At 35.6% G+C, this 23,778-nt stretch overlaps 1 protein-coding gene across 1 annotated transcript in view; it reads right to left on the bottom strand.

Annotated features, from left to right (window-relative positions):
• Positions 1-23,778, bottom strand: part of RIT2 (Ras like without CAAX 2) — a 385,184-nt gene that overhangs the window by 298,060 nt on the left and 63,346 nt on the right. Inside the window, exon 2 of the mRNA XM_049620174.1 lies at positions 15,034-15,090. Within this exon, the coding sequence (XP_049476131.1) occupies positions 15,034-15,090 (57 nt within the window). The remainder of the gene's footprint in view (positions 1-15,033; positions 15,091-23,778) is intronic.

Genomic DNA, 23,778 nt, shown 5'->3' with positions numbered 1-23,778 from the left:
TATACTATAACATGAAGTTATTAAAGAAGGTTGTGTTTTTTCCCTAGAAAAATACCATGCACACCAGCTTAAATTGCTGAGTCAGGGAAATATCCCATGTTAAAAGGCAAATATGTTTGTCCTAGTGAGAACCCACACTATGAGATGGTCTTTAATCAAAGAAAAAAAATTGTAGAACACGGACAGATATAGGACATGTTCAATTTTATTATCTACATGAATCCAACAAACCAAGTATTTCTAAAGGTCTCTCCCCATGTCCTCATTTCATACTGAGTAAATACATGCTGATATGGACAACATTGAAGTGAAATGTCAAAGTGTTGACCTCTTTATTTTCCATAAATCATCTTAACATAGTACTTAAAATTACACTAGTTAAATTAGAAGACTTAAGTAGTATCAGCCATGGCTAATAATAAAGATTCTCTTTGAAGAGAGCATAAATTTGGAGGCATTAAAAGTTGTGACTTTGGGGTCAAATACAGGTTTAAATCTAGTTCTACAAATTTCTAAACATATACCACTGGGTAAGTAGATCTAAATGACACTGAAAGATCAGAAGTACCAAGAGGTAGAGTACAGTTCTAAAGTTTTTGTAAGTAGAATATTTTACACTTTCCATCTTTTTTTAAAATTGCATGCACTGAGGAAGGTAAATTAAAGTTGTGTTAGCTCTTTTCAGGTAGGCCTAAAATAATTTGTTTATATAACAAGTTGCAACCATCAGCAATCAGCCAATTTTTAGGTCATACCAGTATGAATATTTTTTTCTTATTGTAATTGTTTATGGAGTGTGCTCATTAGGAGCAAATAGAATAGCAAAGAGGTCTTTAAAAATAAACTTCTGAAAAAAGACAAAGTATTAATACAAATTATTTGACTTCATAGTAAGTTTCCACTCATGATAACCACTGAATAGGCAGAAGAAATGTTGAGAAGTGCTTCTGCTGTAGGCACATGATTTTCCTCAAGGACATCTATATCTACACAAAATGACAGAATTGATATGTGTCTTGTTGCTTAGGTTGACCACAGATCATTTTAATCAGCTGAATACAGTCATCACAGATGATGAACTAGAAGTTTCCATGCTTATGGTACTATTTCACAACTGTATTGAGAGTAATAAGAACACTATTGTTATGTAACTTAGTTATGGACTAGATTTGGGGGCAAAGAGTTCTAGATCAGTCTATTTTTAAAAAGCCTCTTTACCCCACTTCTTCCTCTTTAGTCTTAGGCAGTTTTGGGCAGAGTTTTAGTTATCTCCTGGGGCATTTATATTTCAACGACGATGATGAGTTTTCTATCTTCAAGGAACAGATAACACATGTTTGTTCTAGGGGCTTAGGGGTATATTTCTCGAGTATCAGAAGTTTAGGATAATTACTAAATTTTTTCTTTGTCAGTGGGGTCAGAAAGCATGGAACTCTTCATCTGTTTCATTGTTAATCCCAATAACATCCTCTCCTTTGCACTCCTCATTTCCCTGGGGATTCCACCTCTTGGCTTTGTCACGAATGCTCAAACCTTCATCTGCAGCACTTTGTGTTCTCCTAGCTCTGCAAAATGGCACTTTAAGTTCTCTATTATTATTCTCTTTCTCTCCCACATTGTCTGCCAGCCCTGAGGCTAGCAGAGTTGTGACACCCTTATGTCCTTCTCTAACCTTAGCCCTTCTTCTAACTTTCCAACTAGAGCTTCAGCCTATAGTTGGGCATGAATGACCAAAGTGCCCTCAAAAGAGGCTATCCCACTGCACAGCTATGCATTTCCACTCTTTGCCACAGTGCGCAGTTCCTCAAACAAGAGCATTAGAGCAGCTGGGGTTTTGGGGGCATCCCTGTATTCATGCATCTGCCACATGGGCCACCTCTTCCCCCGTGGAGGTTGACGGCCAATTTGAGGTTTCCCCCAGGCCTACTGCCTCTTTCCCAAGACCCATCTCTTTGATCTCCTCACTAGCTTCCCAATTGTTGCTTCAAAAACAACGCTTGTCTGTGGAGGGCAAGGAGAAACCACGGAAAGAGTCAGACTATTCCAGATTGGCAGGTGTCAATTTTAACAGGCAAGGGAACTTACCAAAGCTGAGTTTGAGCTGCCACAAAGCAAGTGGATCTCTACACCTGCCTGCCACCATCGTGAGAGTTTATATAGAGGCCTTAACTGGGCTCGGTCACATGTACCATCCAGGTGGTGTCAATAATACATTACTCTCTCAAGGCTGGATCCTTGAAATGGCTTCAGCTGTGGGAATGGTGGGTGAAACATCCCAAGGAGAAGGGCAAGGGGCAGGAGCCACCTATTGCCTCAAATGAGTTCTCAGGTCAACCAGGGGTCATGTCCTCTTGATGACCTCCTCCAACAGTAATACTTAATACTAAGATTTATTTAAGTATTAACATTACTTAAACTTATGGGATGATTACAATATACTATGTTCTATGCTAGGCAGTTCACATCTATTATCTCAACTAACGTTCATAGCAGCCTTATGTAGGGACAATTATTGTTTTCATTTTTCAAGTGAAGAAATAGGGTCCAATACATCAGACGTTTGAATATAAGCATCTTCCCTGGGTCAAGCAGCTGAGAATCACATGGTATTTAAAGCCAGATCCATTAGCATTTCATACATGAGGTGGTGGGACTGGCTTTTAGTGGTATAAGGTTCTCCTTATTTACAACGAATTAATAATATTATTAATTTGGGTGACTAAAGGAAGATAATTCTCTTTGCACCCTTATACACACACACACAAACACACACACACACACACACACACACACACACACAATCCAGAATCACAGAGCAGAGTTGCTACAGTGTTGCTGTATTTGTGCTGATGTGAACTTTCTTCCCCCACCTCACATTTTTTTAACCTCTCTAGGATTTGGTAGGAAGGTGCCCTAGCAATGTGAGTACAAGGTCAAAGAGTTTTATAAAATTTGTCAGAGCAACTGCACTTGGTTCAGGCCAATAGCTTGTGACATGAATAAAGAAAACTGCATTTTCAGGGCTGCTCACTTGCAGGGGTCCCTTCCAAAGGCCTATTCCTAATTTCATATCCAAATTTGTATCTATTTTTTAAAGAGATAGGAGTATTTCTGGATGCCATATCAAGTGAGTTAGCAAAAACTTGACTATCTATGGAAGTGGTTACAAATCAAAAATCAGGGGCGCCTGGGTGGCGCAGTCGGTTAAGCGTCCGACTTCAGCCAGGTCACGATCTCACGGTCCGTGAGTTCGAGCCCCGCGTCAGGCTCTGGGCTGATGGCTCAGAGCCTGGAGCCTGTTTCCGATTCTGTGTCTCCCTCTCTCTCTGTCCCTCCCCCGTTCATGCTCTGTCTCTCTCTGTCCTAAAAATCAATAAACGTTGGAAAAAAAAAAATTAAAAAAAAAAACAAATCAAAAATCAAATAAATATGTGTGATTACACTCAAATAAATTATGTCCTCCAATTATTCTCCTGATATTAGGTATTGATTCGTAAATTTGTATGATCTGTGTCCTCCACTGAATTGTAATCTCCATGAGGGCAGAAACTTTGTTTTGCCCATGGCTGTAGCCCAGCTCCCAAAAGAGTACCCAGTACACATTAGGTGCTTCTTAATTATTTATTAAAGAATGAATGGACATAAGTGAGAATATGAAGCAAAAACACAACCTGAAAGAAATGGAATTACTCCCAACCTACAGATCTTAACAGAAAAGATTATGTTAACTTATATAAACAATGTGTGTCTCATTCGGAAAGGGGACTAGTTTATCATATATACTGTGAAAACAGCAAGTGTTATTTTAATTATTTCCAGGAATGACCTAAATATAGTCTACTCTGGAGGCAAGAAGGAGGTGCTGTAGCCTACAGCACAAAACCAGTGCAGTCTTGGTGGATGTGTTCCCTTGTTCTTAGCCTGACATCATTAAACTTCCCATTCTATTAATTCCCTTTAGACTGATGCAATGCCTAACAGGCAACTTTTATATTTCCATGTAAGATAGCCATCATGGAGATGATACGCTGCTCATATCCGGTTTTTTGATAGAAACTTTACATGGCAAATTGAATCAGGGATTTGTAATTATGATTTGTTCTCCTTTATGTAGTTTGGCCACAGGAAAAATGTTCATAATCATAAATGCTTTGAGTAATTCCAGTTGCAGTGACAGTAACATCATCGTAAGTTACTAAGTTGTCATTCTGGTTACTTTGCCCTCTTTCCTGGATCGGTTCTCTGGGCCTTCAAAAAAAGAACACAAAATCTAGGTGGTCTTTTCCTGACAGCTTTCCTTATTACCATTTTTATCTTATAATTCAATTGATTCCTACTGAGGAAATTATAATATTCATTTTGTCTTGAGCAGAGTGTGAAGCAGTCATATCTATATTATCTCACAGAACAATTATGAGAAATAGTGTCATCACCTCATTTTTATAGATGAGGAAAGGTCAGCAATGTATGCTAATTTATTCAAGGTTGAAAGGTCAGTAAGTACTTTAAGCATTCATTTATTCAATTTATTGATCCGCTGCTATGAACCAGGCACTGATCTAGATTCTTGGGAGACTTCTGTGACCAAAACAGTTGATGTTCTAGCTAAGGAATACAAATGTAACTATAAGGTAAATTAAAAGATAACATATACTGTGAGAAAAACAGAAGACAGTGAGTGTAATCAGGGAGTTCTGGTGGTGCTTAGTATAAGCCTGATTGGGAAGAGGTTTCTGAATCCAAAGGAAAGACTTGAAGAAGGTAATGATGTTAGCGCTGTGAGCACCTGGGGAAAGAATGTTCCCAGAAAGGGAAAATCAAGTGCAAAGAGGCCAAGAAGAGAAATTATCTGGCATGTTCCAGAAGCAGCAAGGGGATTCATGTGGCTGAAATCAAATGAATGAGGAAGAATGGCAAGAAATAAAGTCAGAGGAACAAGGTGTATCATTTCTGAGGACTTTATAGGCCTTTGTCAATATGTTTTCCTAAGAGTGGGAAAGTTAATAAATTGTCATTCTGGTTACTTTGCCCTCTTTCCCGGATTGGTTCTCTGGGCCTTCAAAAAAGAACACAAAATCTAGGTGGCCTTTTACTGACAGTTTTCCTTATTACCATTTTTATCTTACAATTCAATTGATTCCCACTGAGGAAATTATAATATACGTTTTGTCTTGAGCAGAGTGTGAAGCAGTCATGTCTATATTAGGAAACTACTGGAGGGTTTTGAACAGAGTGACATGATCCAGGTTACTTTTTTTTAAAGATCATTTTCTCTGCTGTGGTGAAAATAGACTGGAGAGCAATGCAAAAGTAGAACCAGAGAGATCTCTTAGAAACTGGAGTAATAATCTAGCCTGGAGATTCTCCTGGTGCATATCAAGATAGGATCAGTAGCAGTAGTAATAAATAAGCAGATTTGGGATACATTTTGAGGTTAAAGCCCACAGGATTTCCTGAGGGCATGTTATATGGACAAAGAGAAGATTCAAGGAAGATCAAAAATTTTAGGCATGAGCATCCTGAAGGATGGGATTGTAATAGAGATGAGAAAGGCTATAGACAGGAAAGTTCTTTTTGTGGAAAAAGCCAGAAGCAAATTTTGGACAGGGTAATTTGGGATATCTATTAGGCATCCAAGTGGCAGAGTTGAGTAGGAAGCTAGGTATATAAGTCTGGAATCCAGGAAAGAAATAGGAGGGGGAGATACATATTTTTGAGTTGTAGCATGTAAATAACACCCAAGGCCATGACACTAAAGGAAACCAGCAAGGAAGGATACATAGATAGAGACGATAACAGAACCAAATACTGAGACTTAGGGTAACTCCAATATCCAGGAGAAGAGAAAGAGCCAGAACCAGTCCAGGAGTCAGAGAAGCTGACACAATAGTTACCAAAGCTGTGTGGTATCCTGGATGTTAAGGGAAAAAAAAAGTGGATGAAATCTGAGAGTGGTAGACCATATCAAATCCTGCTGGTAGATCAAAATGGATAGAATGAAAATCAACCATTGGATTAGCCACTACAGAGACAAAGTGACCTTGATAAAAGCACTTTTAGTGGAGTGATAGGATTAAAATCTGGCTAGAATTGATTGAAGAAAGTAAAAGAAGGGGAAGGGGAATTAGAACCTATGTTACAAACAGCTCTTTGAGGGGCTTCACAGCAAAGAAAGACAGTGGGAAAATGAGGCAGACACTGGTAAAGAAAAATCCATCAAGAATTTAACGTTTTAAAAAATATTTAGGATGCCAGAAATAGCACATGTTTTTTAATATGGTGGGAAATGCTCCATAACAGAGAAAATTTGAGCAGGATGCTTCAGCAGAAGAGGAGGATGGGACCTACTGACTGGAAAGTGTGGTACTGGCTTATAAAGGAGCCTGGGTAGTTCACCTAAGTAATAACTAAGTACTAAAATTAGTAGGAGCACCAAGTATAGGTAAAGAGAGGTGGATAGCTTTGGAAGATTCTTCTGGATGAGATGCTTTGGAAATTTATTCTTCTGATTGCTTTCATTTTTCTCCATAAAGAAATAAGCAAGACCATCGAGTGAGTGTGAAGTTGGGGAAGTTGCTGGTGCTAGAGTGAGAGAGTGAGTAGACAATGACCTGCATGTGTTTGCCAGGCTCAACTCCAAGCCCATTTGAGAGAATACATTTAAAGTGAGACCAGGGAGCACGGTCATGTTCAGCTAACCCTATGCAGTTTCAGAACAGCAAAGCTTTGGGTTTAGCCTAGGTGGCACTTAGCTTACTACATCGTACATGAAAGGGCAAAGTGATCTGAAATTATATGATTATGGAACATAATTTAGGTAAAAAGGAAAAAAAGGACACCAAAGTCAGTCACACATTCTCTAATTCAACAAGTATTCTGAGCATTCTCTGTAAACCATGCATTGTGCTAGGTGCTATGTGAGATACGGTGAACACAGCAGACATGGTCCCTACCGTCATTAAGCCTGCATCCCACATGGAGAAGCAGACAAAAAAATAACACAGTTTTTGATGTGGAATTTGATAAATGTTATTAAGGAGAAAAGCCATATGTTGATGTTGAGAATAAATCTGTATGTTACACGTGCACATGGCTGTGTGTGGTTTATGTGTTGAGCAGTTAATTCAGGTACAGTGGTAAAAGAAGACTTGTCTCAGGAGGTGATACACAAACTGACACCTTCAAGGTGAAAAGGAACCTGTTAGGTGAAGAGCAAAGGGAAGGTGTTCATGGTCAACAATGGCATATTGGCAAAAGCCAAAAGGCAAGGAAGAGCTTGCTTATAATATTTAAGGAACTGAGGAAATACTGGTGTGGCTGGAGCATACCAAACAAGAGGGTATTACAGGATGAGTGGAAAGATCAGGGGCCAGTGTGTAGGCAGAATTCAATTTCTGATCTGATTCCGTACTAATTTCCTTTCTATTTTAACATGTTTGGCTTTCCAGAGTCACTCAATAATGTAATTCTTCAATTTCAGTTTATAAGCCTTGATTTCCTTCAAGAATTCTACTCTGGCACTTATTCTACCTGGTAATAATACACCTCGTTCTCCAAACCTCATGTTATCCCTTCAGTGCTGCTCTGTAGACCATAGCTTTGTGGTTGGCTCACTAGAATAATTGGATACATTAATCTATGCTAATGTATAAATGACTCCTAATGATTCTGGGCATTACCTCTCCCCTGAGCATTTACATTTTAACACAGGTTTTCTAGTGACACAAAGAAGTGACTCTATTAGTGCACATTTTAGACATTGAACAGGCCATTTCAGTGTGATTCAAACACACTATTTCTTTAAAATCCTTAGCTTAAGAACTTTGTATTTCACCAGAGATACTGAAAAATGTATACTTAATGTGGTATATCTCTCCTACACTGGTATAATCACACTGATATATTTCATGCTCACACATTGCAGTGCAATCACAATCATTAGACATGATGCTATCCACAGATGACCTGTGTATATTTTTGATGTACTTTGCCACCTATGCAGAGCCCCTGTTTTTTCAAACTTCCCAAATCATTCAGGGAGACTTAAATCTCTATATGACATTTTATTCTTTTCTTGTAGAGTGTGTTACAGTCCTTACCGATTGTTCAGAAAGAATATAAATCTTTCAGATGAGTGTGTTATGCAGTATTCATAGCCAGTAAGTGAAACTGGAGGTCTAAAACACTAAAAGAGGAAAAACATTCACAGCTGAGTCAATGACAAAAGTATGTGTTCCTTGAAGATAGGATATGTAAGAACAGCTGGAAACCTGTTGGTCATATAAATTTCTGGGCACTATGAAAATTGAATAACTATATGGACAGGTAGACTAATATAGTGATAACTGATTCCTGGCTTGTTAAAGCTATTTTCCTTCTGCAGGAAAAGCAGCACAAAGAAACAATTGGATAGGTCTTTAAGGCCAGTTTCCTGTAACCAGATTATGTGCTGTACATTTTTTAATGACCTCAAGTCATCCTAATGCGACGTGGAAAAAAGGACAGTTGGACTCCAAATAAAGAGATATGATCAACTCTTACAGATAATGAAATAAAGCCAGGCAGGGAGGGGCGCCAGGATGGCTCAGTAAGTTAAGCGTCCGACTTCGGCTCAGGTCATGATCTCGCAGTTTGTGAGTTCAAGCCCTGTGTTGGGCTCTGTGCTGACAGCTCAGAGCCTGGAGACTGCTTCAGATTCTGTGTCTCCCTCTCTCTCTGCCCCTCCCCTGCTCATGCTCTGTCTCTCTCTGTCTCAAAAATAGACAAAATATTAAAAAAAAATCAGGCAGGGAAGCTCAGTGAAGAATGTTCCACTGTGCACTCCTACTATTTTGTGCACCATTCATTCCTGTGCCTTGTACAATGCCTGAATCATGGTAGCTACCCAAGAAATATTTGTTAATAAATTAATATTGAATGGAGAAGAAGAAGCAGAAGAAAAGAAAGAGTAAAAAGAGAAAGGAGAAGAAATAATAATTGACATTAGCATAGTCCTTTTAATTTTTAAAGAAATTTTCTTTTGGCAACCATTTTAGGTCAAGAAATAGCTATCAACATACATAGGAAATTTGTACTAAAGACCCTAACACACCTCTGATTAATTATTAGTCTAATTGTTCCCTAGGACTCTAAAGTTAACTGTAGCAAAGTGTAAAATTAATACTTTTCTAGAAATGTATTTGTTCATCCATTTTTCATTCAGTAAATACTTATTGAGGATCTACTATATGTCTGGCACTCTACCAAGGCCTTGGCAAACACTAGTGAATAGTATATCGCAGTTCCTAACCTTATTGCTCTTTAATTAAACAGATAACTAATTTTAAAAGTTATTTAAGGGGCGCCTGGGTGGCTCAGTTGGTTAAACGTCCGACTTTGGCTCAGGTCATGATCTCATGGTTGGTGGGTTTGAGCCCTGCATCAGGCTCTGTGCTGAAAGCTCAGAGCCCAGAACCTGCTTCAGATTCTGTGTCTCCCTCTCACTCTGCCCCACCCCAACTCACGCTCTGTTTCTCTCTGTCTCAAAAATAAATAAACATAAAATTTTTTAAGTTGTTTAATTAAAGGGGCACCTGGGTGGCTCAGTTGGTTAAGTATCTGACTCTTGATTTCAGCTCAAATCAGGTTCTCACAGTTCATGAAATCAAGCCCCACAATGGGCTCTATGCTGAGAGCACACAGCCTGCTTGGGATTCTCTCTCTCCCTCTCTCTCTGCCGTTCCTGCTCTTTTTCTCTGAAAATAAATAAATAAACATTAAAATTTTTAAATTTTATTTAATTATATATTGATAAATGATATTAACATAATATTCAAAGTTCTGAATGAATGTATGAAAGTAGGACATATTTTATTTTGGGTAATCAAAGGGGGCTCTCTTGAGGATGCAATAGTTAAGCTGAAACTTGACCAATGTATGAGTTGCCCAGGCAAAGATGGAAAGTGGAGAGGTAAAGAGCATTCAGGGTTAAAATATATGCATAAATGTTCTAAGGCAAAAAGGGGCTTGGAAGTTGGCTAATCTAAAAAGTGGTAGATGTTTTTGAAGCCCAAAAGGGGGTAGAGTGTGACAAGTGTGTAAGCAACAGTAGCAAACCATGAGAGTCTTTATGCTTAAATTTTTATTTTTCATCCTAATCACAATTGACAATATTAGGGATTGTTAAGAAGAGCAAATTTATGTTTTAAAGATATTTGTGGATTCTGTGTAAAAAGCAACTGGATGAGTTAGTCTAAATTGGAAATGGAAGTAGCTTAGAATAAGAAGGCAGCAGAGGTTATGGAAAGATGGGGATAGGTTCCAGATAGTTTCAGGAGGTAGCAACAACAGACTTTGGTGAGTGATTAATATAGGACAAGTTGAGACAGGTATCAAGGATTCCTGTTGGGCTTTGGCGTGAGATCCGGGTGGATAAAGGGGCTTACCATGATGAATAATCCTGAAGGAAGTCTACTAAGCATCATCAGTTATTAGTTAAAGTTGGGGCATGTTTAGTTTTATCTGCCTTGGAGCTATCTAAATGTACAAAGTTAAGTGGTCTGTCAATAATATTTATTTTCATCTCAGGTAAGAGTACAAGACTTCAGATATTTAAACCTTTAGTCAATCCTATAAGACCTTTGAAGACCTGATCCCTGACAAATCTTTACCTCCCTCCTGCCACTCTGCACATTATGTTATTTATTTCATCTTCAGGACTTCTGGTTCCAGAAATGCCCCATCTCAGTCACATGCTGTATTTTTTTGTTTTGGTGGCAGTATTGTTTGTTCTTCTGGGAATGTCTATTCTTCCTTCCTCTTCACTTGCCTAATTCCTATGCACCCTTCAAAACTCAGCACAGAAAACATTTGCTCTACATGTATTCTGTACCCCTTCTAGTTGGGTGAGATGTTCCTATATTGCCCTTCTTCTGCACCTTGTGTTTTTCTCTTTCATAAACTCATTGATGATCTTGTTTGCTGATTTATCTTCTCCACCTAATTGGGAGTGTGTTGAAAGCACAGATTGTGTTTTTATCTCTATGTATAGAGTGTGTAACATCATACCTGACACCTAATATGTACTAAATAGATATATGAGTTTTACATATATTTACAGGGGCACCTGGGTGGCTCCTGTAAACAGGCTTGCAGAGAAAGGAGGCTAAAACAATAGTCTTTGAGGACAGGGAGAGATAATTATGAATATGACTTGATCAAAGTTATGACATTCCATAATGAAGAGTGAACACAAATCCTTCATGGTTCAGAGTTTTCCATCCAATATTAAATGTTATATTGAGAGCAATCTTTTTGATACTACATCTTTTTCCATCTGCATAATTTGCCAAGCAAAGTTACCTATTTTTCTATGCTTACGTTTGCCTTCATTTGATTATGAATAAAAGCATGAACAGAAACAATTCTCAACATATAAAGACATTAATAAACAGTAATTTGGACTAAATATACAGTCCACAAATGAGAACCTGATATTTACATTGTTGGATTGGAGGAAAGTAACACCATATCATATTTCAGAAAAAAACAACAACTTGATATCTAATGGATAATAAATTAAAATTACATGCAATAACATTTTTAATTTTGAGCAAGTTACAATAAAATTTAAAGGACATAGCAAAACAAACTGTTCTAGGTCATTCTCTCAAATATCTCAAGCCTTTGAGAAATCCAGACTGCTCTGAGAAGTCTCCTCAAAGGGTTTGAATTCTAGAATGTATAGCAGGAATGTCTTGGTTTTTAAAACACATCAGAAACTGTGATCCTAATCACAGTGAATACAACTTTAAAAGGGGGTCACTGAACCTTCTCTCCATTCTTTCAAAATCCTTCAGCACTTTGCTTCTTTCTTATAATAATAACTGACTTCATAGATGGCTTAAATATCTGTGTATTTGTCTTAATTTCTATTGTTGAGTTGAAAAGTCCTTGAGGGCTTGAACTGTGCTATATTAAACTTTTATTTCTAGAGGACCAGCAGATTGCTTGGCAAAGAGTAGGCATTTAAATTTTTTGCTAATTTAATTGTAAGCAATGGTTATCTCTAATGACTTATTGCTAATTAAAAATAGCATGTGTATTTATTACAAAGGGTTGAACATCAAGGCTTTGGTCAAAATATTTCTTCTTATTATTCCATAATTACTTTACTATGGGAAAATCAAACTGTACCTAATGCCTAATGCTTAGAGATACTCATTTTAAAGATTAAATTAAAGCTTCAATTTATCCACATTTGGCACCTAATTAAATTAAATTAAATTAAGAAACTTAATTTAATTTTTGAGAGGTCTTCTTATGAAAGAATAGAATCAATACCTTTCAATATCCCTTTCATAGTATCTTCAGTGGATTTGCAGATGCTAGACCCACTGGTTACTGACATTGAAAATGTTCAGTTAATAAGGAAAGCAATTACTCCTTCGGCTAGATCATTGGTACCAGATAATATCCTTCATTCTTGTCAGTAATAAAGGAAACCTAAACTTTCAGAATTGATGTAGATTTGAGAGAAAAATAATTTTAAGATAAATATAAGGGAGAGAATAAAATTATGCAAATCCTTCAAACATTTCAGAGAAAAATTCTCCAAAAACCTCAGTCAGTAGGATGACAAACAGATCTGCACAGAATGGAAAAGGTATTCATTTCCTACATAAATTGTGAAATAAGTATCCTTGATAGGCATATTCTTCTCTAATTTGTATGATTTTCAAAATGCACTAATACAAATTTCCTCTTGAGGGGTTATTAAGTCAGCCAGCCTGAGTTATAGTTATGTAGCTTGAGCAGATGAAAGGTGAATTATTGGCACCTTTACCTTCTTCAAACAGGATACCAATGGAAAATTATTAACCAATATTTTCATTAGAGAAGACAGGAAATGAAATGATAGGAAAATTGAATTGATAGTAATAAAATGCTCTGTGTCTCCACTTTCAAAATTCTTCCTCTAAAGCTATTTTATTTATAGCCAGATAAAGGTATGATTTTAGATGTCTGTTAATACATAATGTCCAGTTATCTTAATTTCAAATGATGGATGTACTTCATAGAAATCTAAAGAAATCATCATCATCTTCTCATTTCTTCCCCTTGAAGGACCATTTATAATTTATTCACACATATTGCCCTAATCAAGCCATTAGATGAAAGGCTGGTGAGCAAAGGTAGCTTTTGCAAATACCAATGCATATAAAGCTTAAACAATAATGAAAAGTAATGAACAACAGAGTGAATTTGTGATTTAATAAATGATATACTGTACTGTTGGATTTTCCAACAAGATAAAAGATTCAGAGCTTTTGCCTAGAGATTTCTCCTCTTCTGTAATTCGTAGTGTGTTAGGCAAAGTCACCAGCATTCCAGAATCAAGATGTTTGGAAAATGGATTTAGAGGATTGCTTCTAAAACTTTACAAAGTGATTACTGTCTCTTCAGAAACAAAACTCAACTCCTTGAGGAAGTATTTTCTGATTAATGATGTATAAATTTCCTGCACTGAACTCTTACTAATCAGTTCAACTGATGAAGTCTTGCTGAATTGTAGAACATTTAAAAACAAGTACATTTTATTCATTTCAGTAGTAGTATTTAGGCAAATGTCCTATATCCTATCACATATAGGATAACATTTAAAAAAAAAATTGTTTTAACGTTTATTTATTTTTGAGACAGAGAGAGACAGAGCATGAACAGGGGAGGGGCAGAGAGAGAGGGAGACACAGAATCTGAAACAGGCTCCAGGCTCTGAGCTGTCAGCACAGAGCCCGACACGGGGCTCGAACTCACGGACTGTGAGATCATGACCTGAGCTGAAGTCGGACGCTTAACCGACCAAGCCACCCAGGCGCCCCAGGATAACATTTTTTTAAACACAGTAGGACCTTGAATTGAAATTGCCTGATGAGCAAAATAGGAATTAGAGGATCATACCCATTGGAAGTGAGGATAGGTGATAATCAGACAAAGGGAAGAAAAAGGATAAGTGATGAGATGTGTAGTCCAGGCAACCTGGCAACCATGAGGGGTCCAGAACTATGTGTTTTCCTCTCCCATGACTTAACACTTTGATGTGTTTTCAGTGCTAGTGTATTAGTGCCATTAGCACTATGGCAGACTCTGGGAATTTTCAACTGATCCTTTAGAGTAAGCTCTTTGCAGGAGTAAAGCAGTTTTAAAGACATCTTTTCTGCTCTGATTGAGGGAGAAAACTTGTTCCCAACTACAATCTTCTTACACTTAGTATGATAAAAAAAATGAAAAATGGACAGGAAAAATGAAACATGGCTGGATTTTTGGCTCTAACAATATTTTGATTCTTTGGGTCTCAGTTTCCCCACCTACAAGATGAGAATGGTGAATAAAATTATATCTATACCTAAAGTATTTTCCAAATGAACAATTAACATGGTTAAGTAACTGTGCAATACAAGATCTAGACACTGATAAAGTAGGCAAATGACCACATAAGCATACAGTAACATCACTTATCTTATCCAAAGCAGAGCTTTTCAAATGCAGGTAGATATCTGTTAGTGGATTCTGAAATCAACTTAATGTACTCCAGCCATCATTTATCAGGATAAAGACAGAGAACAAACTGAGGGTTGCTTGAAGGGAGGCAGGTGGGGGGAAGGACTACATGAGTGATGGGCATTAAGAAGGGCATTTGTTTGAATGAGTGCTGTATGTAAGTGTGTATTGTATGTAAGTGATGAATCACTGAGTTCCACTCCAGAAACCAATACTACACTGTATGTTAACTAACCTGAATTTAAATAAATTAATTAAAAAGAAAAAAAACAGAATAGAATGGAAAATACAAGAGTACATATCAAGAAGTAAGGACAAATATCGTTTCTCAAAGTCTGTATTGTGGGACCTTAAGTATTCTGTATTTATGTGTATGTGTACTGGGTCAAAGTGTAAAACATATTTCTTATTGTCTATAGACATCAACAATATTTGTCAGGCACTTATATAGTGTCTCTCTATTTGGGCTAAAGGAGAAAAGAGGCTTATACTCACCAATAGTGGGGTCATGATAATCAGGAAACTGATGACTAATAAACTGCATTGTCATTGCTGAAAAAAAATAAATGCAATTTAATAAAAACTCACCAGCTCATCAATAAATTATTCACCAATGTAGTTCATCAGTCTTTTTTTATTTAATAAAATTTTATTTTCCAAAAATATCAGTCTTTTAATAAGATCTAGTCAGTGACTTATTTCTCTGAGTGACCGAGTGAGTGACTAGTTTAATTATGCAACATGAACCACCAAATGATAGGGAAAGTTCTAGAGGAGAAAAAATGTGTCTAAAGGGAAAATAATGCTAGAAACTTCTCTCTGGAATAAATATGTCTAAATTGTAAGTGTATTTTAATGAAAAATTGCCTTGTGGTAAAAACAAGAAGGATATTGACATAATGAGAATATAAAGTAGCTGTAAGGGCCTTTTTGGCTTGCTGTGGTGTAACAGTTGGTATTAGTTGGGAAGCTCTTTTCATTGCAGGTCTGGTGTGTGCTCTGGGACTTATCTTCCTCATTGTTAAAATAAGGAGATAATCTCTGAAGTCTCTATTAGTTATAAAGGTACATGATTGTATGAATTTTTATCCTTAGCCAGCTTTTTAATTAAAATTATTTGTCACTTTTATTTTGCCTAATCCACGCTATTTAGGCCCTTTTATTAATTTTCATTACTTTCTGGGGTATTTCCTCCAAATTTTCCACATTCTTTTCAAATCAATAATTTTATAAAATATTTATAATCTTTCTATTATAGCTTCTTCATGTAAATTTTCATTATTAGTAGACAAATGCAATGCTGAAGTAAAGCAACAAACTTGGAAAAAGAATTAGTATATAGTTATCTTCCTTTTCTCTTCTGTGTTCTCTCTTAGTCTGTGTGTGTGCATGTGTGTGTGTGTGTGTGTGTGTGTGCATGTGTGTGTGTGTGTGAGTGTGTTTGCGCGTGTGACAAAGACTCTCTCCTTGATCAAACTTTAGTTAGCCTCCCCTGAGTCTTCCTCTCAAGGAAACCCTGACCTAGGTTCCTGTCCCTGCTAGACCAGCATAGCTCAGTGATAGCAAGAAAGCTGCTAAATCATGTTGGTGAGAATGTCCCACCCTTGATACCGAATCCCCCTGGCCTGCCTTCAGCAAGAATCCTTTTAGGTCTATTTGGCAAGAATTCCCCTATTTCTGATATCTCCTGTTAATAATTTTCCACCAATGCTTGTCCCCACTCCTTGCCTATAAATTCTCATTTTCCCTTGTATTTACAATTGAGTCCAGTTTTTTAATGAGTTCTCTTTTCCCCTTCTGCAATAGTTCCTGAATAAAATCTATTTTTACCATTTTACTGTCCAGCTCTGGTTTCCTTTAACAATGTGTTCATGCTTCAGCAAATGTTTGGAACAGGAAAGACAGTTAAATTCAACAAACTTGTATAAGACATTAGTCTAAACTCAGTTTGAAATGCAAAGAAACAGAACCTGACCCAGTGAAAAAGAATTTCTGTTTACACTTTAATAGTGTTTACTTCCTGTCTTCGAATTGACAAAGGAAGTCTCCATATGAAAATATTACTCAATTTGACAGTTTAGGGCAAATTTTTGAAATGCAAATGAACATTTCTTACAGATAGCTTTAGGACTTAGGATATTTCAAGTAAACAAACTGAAAGCAACATGTTTATTAAGTAGATATCAGGGGGAATTTGGAAAACATTTTCATGACTTTTAAAAAGAGCAGTCTCCTCTATCTATTACCACCTGTTGGTTTACTCCCAGCTAGAGCACAAAGGTCAGAGGCCTGGCCTCCCAGTGAACACTTGGCTTGGCTAGTCAATCAACTAAATTTCAAAGATAGTTCAGACTTGTTAAAGTTAGAACTAAAATGAGGAGATTCTCACTCCACTCTACTCAAAGCAGAGATATACAACTCTATACAATGTGACAAGAGCATCATCCATCTTATGATAATTATTTAGACTAAAATCTTGAAAAATGTCTTTGGATATATTCCCTTTCATATCCTCCATCTAGTCTCCATGAATTTTTATTTTATTTCCAAAATATCTGTCCAGTATGTCTTCTTTCTGATATTACTCTAGTTCAAAATCTTATATCTTAAATCCCTATTGCCATAGACTTAAAATTGACTCTCGTAGCTATTTTATTTATCTTCCATTAAACCTTCCACAAAGACACCGGAGTCATTTTTTAAAAAAAAATCCTGCTACTCATATGTCAACTATTGCTAAGATAAAAACCATGCTAGCATATGTGGTCCTTCATGTGCCCATCATACCTCTTCAGGCTTGACTTCCAGTACTGCCCAAACAGCTTCTCCATGTTCTCAGACTTATGGAAGAAAGGATTTTCCACCTATGAGGATGCCTTTGTCCTATGGCATAGCATGGCCTTCACCTTCTCCCTCATTTTTATATCATACTAACAAAGATTCTACTTGACTAAACCTTCATCAGGCTCCTCTGAACCCTCCTCTAAACCAGGCTGTAACCTTCAGGCTTCCATGCTCATCTCTGTTTTGCCAAGTTTTAGCAAGAATCCTACTAAGTCATTTTAGAGGGAATTCTCCACACTTGATATCTGGTCACCCTTGGTAACTGATCAAATTCCTCATCCTCCATGATTACTTTGGCCTACCTTCAGCAAGAATCCTATTAAGTTTATTTAACCAGAATCCTCCTTACCCTCTTAGTGATTTTCTATCCACTGACCCCCCAACTCACTCCTTGGCTATACATTCCCACTTGTCCTTCCTGTATTCAGAATTGAGCCCAGTTCTGTACTGAGGGAAGCCTTTTTCCCCTATTGTAATAGTTCCTGAATGAAATCCATCTTTACCACTTTACTGTCCAGCTCTGCTTTTCTTTGACAATGTTAATATCTCCACTCAAATGTCATACCACTCAATCAACACATTTAAACTCTTCATTGACCAGGTACCAATACATGATAGCCATGGAAGTTCCTAAGAAGCATTAGAAAGCACTGTGTATACTTAGGGGCTAAGTTAATTTCTATACACCTAGGAAAGAATTTTGAAGGTGAAGTTTGGAACAACTGTAAGGAAGAATACGTAAGCATTTTAAGAACTGATAGATATATTAGATACTAGTCTTGAGATTCACAAAGCCAGTGTCAGAAATAAATGAATCAGTCAAAGATTTACCTTTTACACTTATTTATAAGAATACCTAGCATATATTTAGATGATGGAGTTTGTGCTTTAATGGAAACCTGCTGCTTATTGTATAATTGAAAAAGCCCTTCAATTCTCAAATCCTCTGACCTACCACTGAGACAGAACCAAAGAAGAGAGAGCCAGCTGAGCTTTGTTCCAGAACTTCAAAAGATAATTTTAGAAAGATTGATTTGTAAAAGTTTCTTTTGTGTTTTACAAAGTGGATGCCTGATGGGATATCTAAGAGCCATTTCCCTTTGTGGAGATAATATGTAAAACAAACAATTTTTGAAAAATCTCTCCTAAATACATGTCAGATTCAATGTTGAAATAAGTAATCTGCTAAATATCTATCAATTGTCCTGGGACCTAAATTTTATTTATTTTATGATACACAGGTTTACATCCTCAAAATCAGGAGATTCTATTTTCTTTTGCCATACAGTCATTCTGTCAGAAACTCAAAAATAGCCCCTCCTTTTTCTTTCGAGATTTATTGTATTGCCTTTATAATATCTTAATACATTGTTTTTCAAGTATCTAATGAAAATGAAGGTCTATGTCTTCTTCCCAAAGTATACATTCCTATAAACATATGTATACAATATTAAGAGATATGTGGGGACCATTAGGTCCTAAGTAAAAACACTTGTCCTAGCAAATACCCACATAGGTCAGAAATCAGTCTTTTGCTTAAAAAGAAGCCATCCATAAGAACTATGATTTAACTTTCCTCTATTTATTCTGTGGATATTTATCTGTTCAAGTTTTCTAACTCTACTGGGGACAGTTTTAGGAAACTGTATTATCCTAAGAACTTACCCATCTAGGTTTTCAGTCTTTTCAGAGAAATGTGCCTTGTGATGTTTTAAATTTTGATTGTATCATTAGCTATTTCCTTCTCATAATTTTTTGTTTGCTTAAATTAGTTACTAGTTTGTCTATTTTGTTGATTTTTTCAGAGACTTTTAATTTTTATTTCATAATGATTACTATTATTAATAATATTATCCACTGACTTTCTTTTATTTCCTTTACTGCTTTTTCTTTATTATTTTCCTGGTTGTACTTCTCTGGTTTACTTTTTTGTTAACTTAGTTCATTTATTTTTATCATTTTAATTTTTGTTGGTAATTTTTTTGTAGATATGAATTATCCATTATCTCAGTTTTCTATCTATCAATAGTTTGATATTATTTTTCAGAAATTTAAGATTTATGTTTGTATTTTTCCTTTCACCTAGGAGTCAATAAATAGAAAGCTCTTTTCAGTAAAAGCTGGAAGAGATTTTTTGCTTATTTTATTTTTAATTTTAATTTTATTTCCTTATGATCAGAGAGTGTTATTTCTAATAACTCTATGTAACTTGCTGATGTTTTTGGCATCTTAATATATAATTAATGTGTTTAGTAAAATAAAGTATATTGATAAGAAAGTAGTATTTGATATATGCATCAGTAAGGTTTACTTTATTATTTTTAACTGTTTTATAACCTTATATTTTGTCTACTGATCTGTCTCATGTTGATAACGGTGTATATTTCACACATTATACATAACTATTGTTTTATTTAGTGTATAAATATTGTGACTGTAATATTTTCATTGTGGTTTATGGCTTTTATTATTAAAAAGTATCTTTCCTCATCTCATTTGGTAATTTTTGTCTTTTTCATCTGATATCAAGATTGTAATCACTGCTTTATTTTTATTTTTATTTGCTTAGTCTTTCTTTGCCAATTATTTTCCTTTTATCATTTTAAATTATTGTATGTTAGGCAGGTCTATTGTATACTACATAGGGTTGGATATTGTTTAATAGCCAATTTGAAAATTGTTTTCTTTTAATAGGTAAGTTTATTTTATTCACACTTACCTATTCTTATTTTTCCTCCATGTCTTTTCATGGCTTGATAGCTCATTTCATTTCAGCACAAAGTACTATTCCATTGTCTGGATATACCACAGTTTACTTATTTACTCACCTCCTTGGTTGCTTCTAAATTTTGGCAATTATGAAAAAAAGCTATAAATATCTGTTTGTAGGTTTTTATGTGGCTATAAGTTCTCAGCTCCTTTGGGTAGATACCAAGGAGTATGATTGCTGGCTATGTTTATATCAGATATGTTTAGTTTTGTAAGAAACTGCTAAACTGTCTTCCAAAGTGCCTGTACCAGTTTGCATTCCCACCGAAAATGAATATAAGTTAATTTATTTGAAATTTAGCTCCCCATCTTTGCCAGCATTTGGTATTGTCAGTATTCTTGATTTCAACCATTCTATTAGGTATATAGTGGTGTTTCATTTCCATTCATATTTCTCTGGTGACGTATCATGTGACACATCTTTTTATATGTTTATTTGCCATATATGTTTTTTCTTCAGCAAGTATCTGGCAAGGTCTTTGGCCATTTTTAAATCATGTTGTTTGTTTTCTTGTCGTTGAGCTTTATGAGTTCTTTGTATATTTTGGACAACAGTTTTTTATCAGCAGTGTCTTTTGGAAATAGTTTCTCCTAGTCTGTGACTTATCTTCTAATTCTCTTGATATTGTCTTTGGCAGAGCAGAAGTTTTTAATTTTAATAAAGTCCAGCTTATTATTTTTTTCATTGATTATGTAAAGATGTTGTAAAGACATTACCATACCCAAGGTCCTCTACATTTTCTCTTATGTTATCTTCTAGAAGTTTATCTAGAAGTTATCTTCCAGGTTTGCATTTTACATTTAGACCTATGACTCATTCTGAGTTAATTTTTTTGACCTGTTATAAGGTCTATGTCAAGAATCTTTTCTCCCCCCCGCCATGGGATTGTCCAGTTTTTTCCCCCACACCATTTGTTAAAGACACTATCTTTCCTCCATTATATTGTCTTTACTCCTTTGTCAAAGATCATTTGGCTATATTTATGGGGCTATGAGCCTGAGGTGTAGGTCAGGAAAGAAAGGAAATGGATTTTGAACACATAGGAGTCTCTGGCATACAGGGGGAAAGACTGTCAGAAAGAAATGTGAAAATGTCAAATGAAGAAAAATAAAATGTCACTTTCCCCTCCCCAAAAGAATAATCATTCCCTGAAAAACTAAGGTCTTATGTTACTGTTTTTCTTACTAATATCCATGAGGGATAATTCAATATTTTTCTAAATAAAGCATCTTTTAATTTTTGCTGAACACTTCAAGGAATTATTACAAAAAACATACTTGTTTAAATTTTTGTAAGTTAAGTAATCTACATAGTGGAAGTCTACATAATTTGATAATGTAGATTTAAAAAAAATAATTCTCTAGCTGGGAGTATATCTGAAATGATGGGTAAAGTGTTACTTTGTTGTTTGTTGTTTTTTTGTTTTTTTCAGGTGAACTCTGTGACCATCATGAAAAATCTGGACAGGAAATAGTGGTGGGAGGTTTGTCATGCTCATACACATAAACACTTCTCCTTAAGTCAGTCTGACTATCACTGGCTTAGGAATACAAAGAAAGAACAGAGTACATACAGGTAGAGAAGACATTTAAAGATCAAAAATTTGAGTCATCCACTGTAATCTTTAAAAAAGTAATTAGGGATAGAAATAAAGAATATTTGGTGGACTCATACTCTTTTTCATATCTAAAATTATTACAGTTAGTGGATGACCTTTATTAGCAAACAAGATACTTCCCCTCCCCCTCCATTGAAATGGACATTTACTTAATACTAAGTTACAGATCAGGAAGTACCTGATGGATTTTGTATCAAAGAACCTTTTCCATTACTAGTGGCCATCCATTAACATACGTTATGTAAATGTAGCGCTTGCCTGAACTTTATAAAACATTCATTTAATACATATGATAAATAATAGGCAATTGCATCTTCGATGTTCATACAAAGTAGTGGTGAGAGATTAAATACAATCTTTTTTTTAAAAAAAAACAAACCCATTTTGATTGGACTCCTCTTTTGCATGCATATGTTCTTTATTTAAATTTCCATTTTATTATTCAGATATTACAATAATTTATTATTTCACTTTAAAGTTAAATTTAAATCAACGATTTCTTGTTTTGCATAATTCGGTATTAAGCCATCAAATTTACCTGCACAAAAAATCTGACAATATTATATATCACCTTGCTTGGAATGTCAATGGTATTTGCCCTGAGGCAGAGACTATCAGTTATGAAAAAGAAAATTTATAGAAAGAAAGGAAAAATTTTCTACAATTTTTTTAATAGATTAAAATACTGCATAAAATTACACTACTTTATTATTACTCTCCTCAGCTCCCCCACCCCCAAAGGAGTTTAATATTTATGGAAAGTACTGAGCTGAAACACTTTGGAGAATGATACAATCTAATTACACAGAGATAGAAGTTGACAAGTCATTGCTTTCCCTTTGGGACGTTAAGCCCTGTCAGTGAAGTAGGAAAGATGATGGGAATCTGGTCACTAAGATGTACTTCCACTTCCCTTTTGTTTTTTTGTGGTGTCTTAATAAAATTACTTAATCTCTCTATGTCATTTTTCTTAGCAAAATGAGGGGAAGAGAAAAGACAACTAAAAAATGCATCCGGATCAAGCATTTTGCAATCCCTCTTTGTTCATCCTGCCTTCCCCACCATCATCTGTTCTTCCTCCATTTAGGATCTCGTTCTGTTGTCTCTATTCTAGTTCTTTCTTTTATTTAGTCATTCTGTTCCAGCCATACTGACTTCTTGGGAGTTTTTCAAACCATTCCAGCTGTGGTCCTTTCCAGGGAAGCCTTTGTTGGTGCTATTTACTGTGCTTGAATGCTCTATACCTAGATAAATGCTTTGCTTGCCTGTATCAGATTGTGATTCACATGTGACCTCCTTTGAAAGGTGTTCTCACACCAGTGAATTTAAATCAAAATCCATTACTCCTCACTAGAACTCCCTATGCTCCCTTCTTGATATTCATTCATTCATTCATTCTATTAAAACTATTAGGTTCAAGACACTGCTTTATATAATGTGTCATACCCTACTTTGGGTGCTTTGGGCACAGCACTGAAGAAAACGGACCCCTGCCCTTTAGGGTCTTAGATTCTAGAAAGGGGGGAATTGGAAAGGGAGACAAAAATAAAAATGCCACACACTTGCATATATATCAATGGTATGTTAGATGGTGACAAATACTACTATGGAGAAAAGTAAAATTATTATAGGATCATTATTAAAATATAAATATATATTACATTAAGATGGACTTCTGTGGGAAAAAATTAATGGATATACAATTTCCAAGAAGAAGAGGAACAAGGTCACATTTTTCACTATTCGAGAACTTGTTCATTTAGTTTTTAAAAGGAAAATATGTCTTTTATGACTCAATTGATATATTTATAAGAAATATATCATTATTTAAAACATCATTATTTAAAATAAGCTGAGAATTGTATCCTTTAAAACAATTTAAATTTATGATGAAATTTTTAAATATCAATCTAAAAATGTACAAGTTGGGAGGCACCTGGGTGGCTCAGTTGGTTGAGCATCCAACTCCTAATTTCAGCTTAGGTCATGATCCCAGAGTTGTGGGATC

The sequence above is a fragment of the Panthera uncia genome (genome assembly GCF_023721935.1).
Source record: "Panthera uncia isolate 11264 chromosome D3 unlocalized genomic scaffold, Puncia_PCG_1.0 HiC_scaffold_8, whole genome shotgun sequence".
NCBI classification, from domain to species: domain Eukaryota; kingdom Metazoa; phylum Chordata; class Mammalia; order Carnivora; family Felidae; genus Panthera; species Panthera uncia.
The sequence above is the reverse complement of the archived record's forward strand: the minus strand, read 5'-3'. Positions and strand labels throughout refer to the sequence as shown.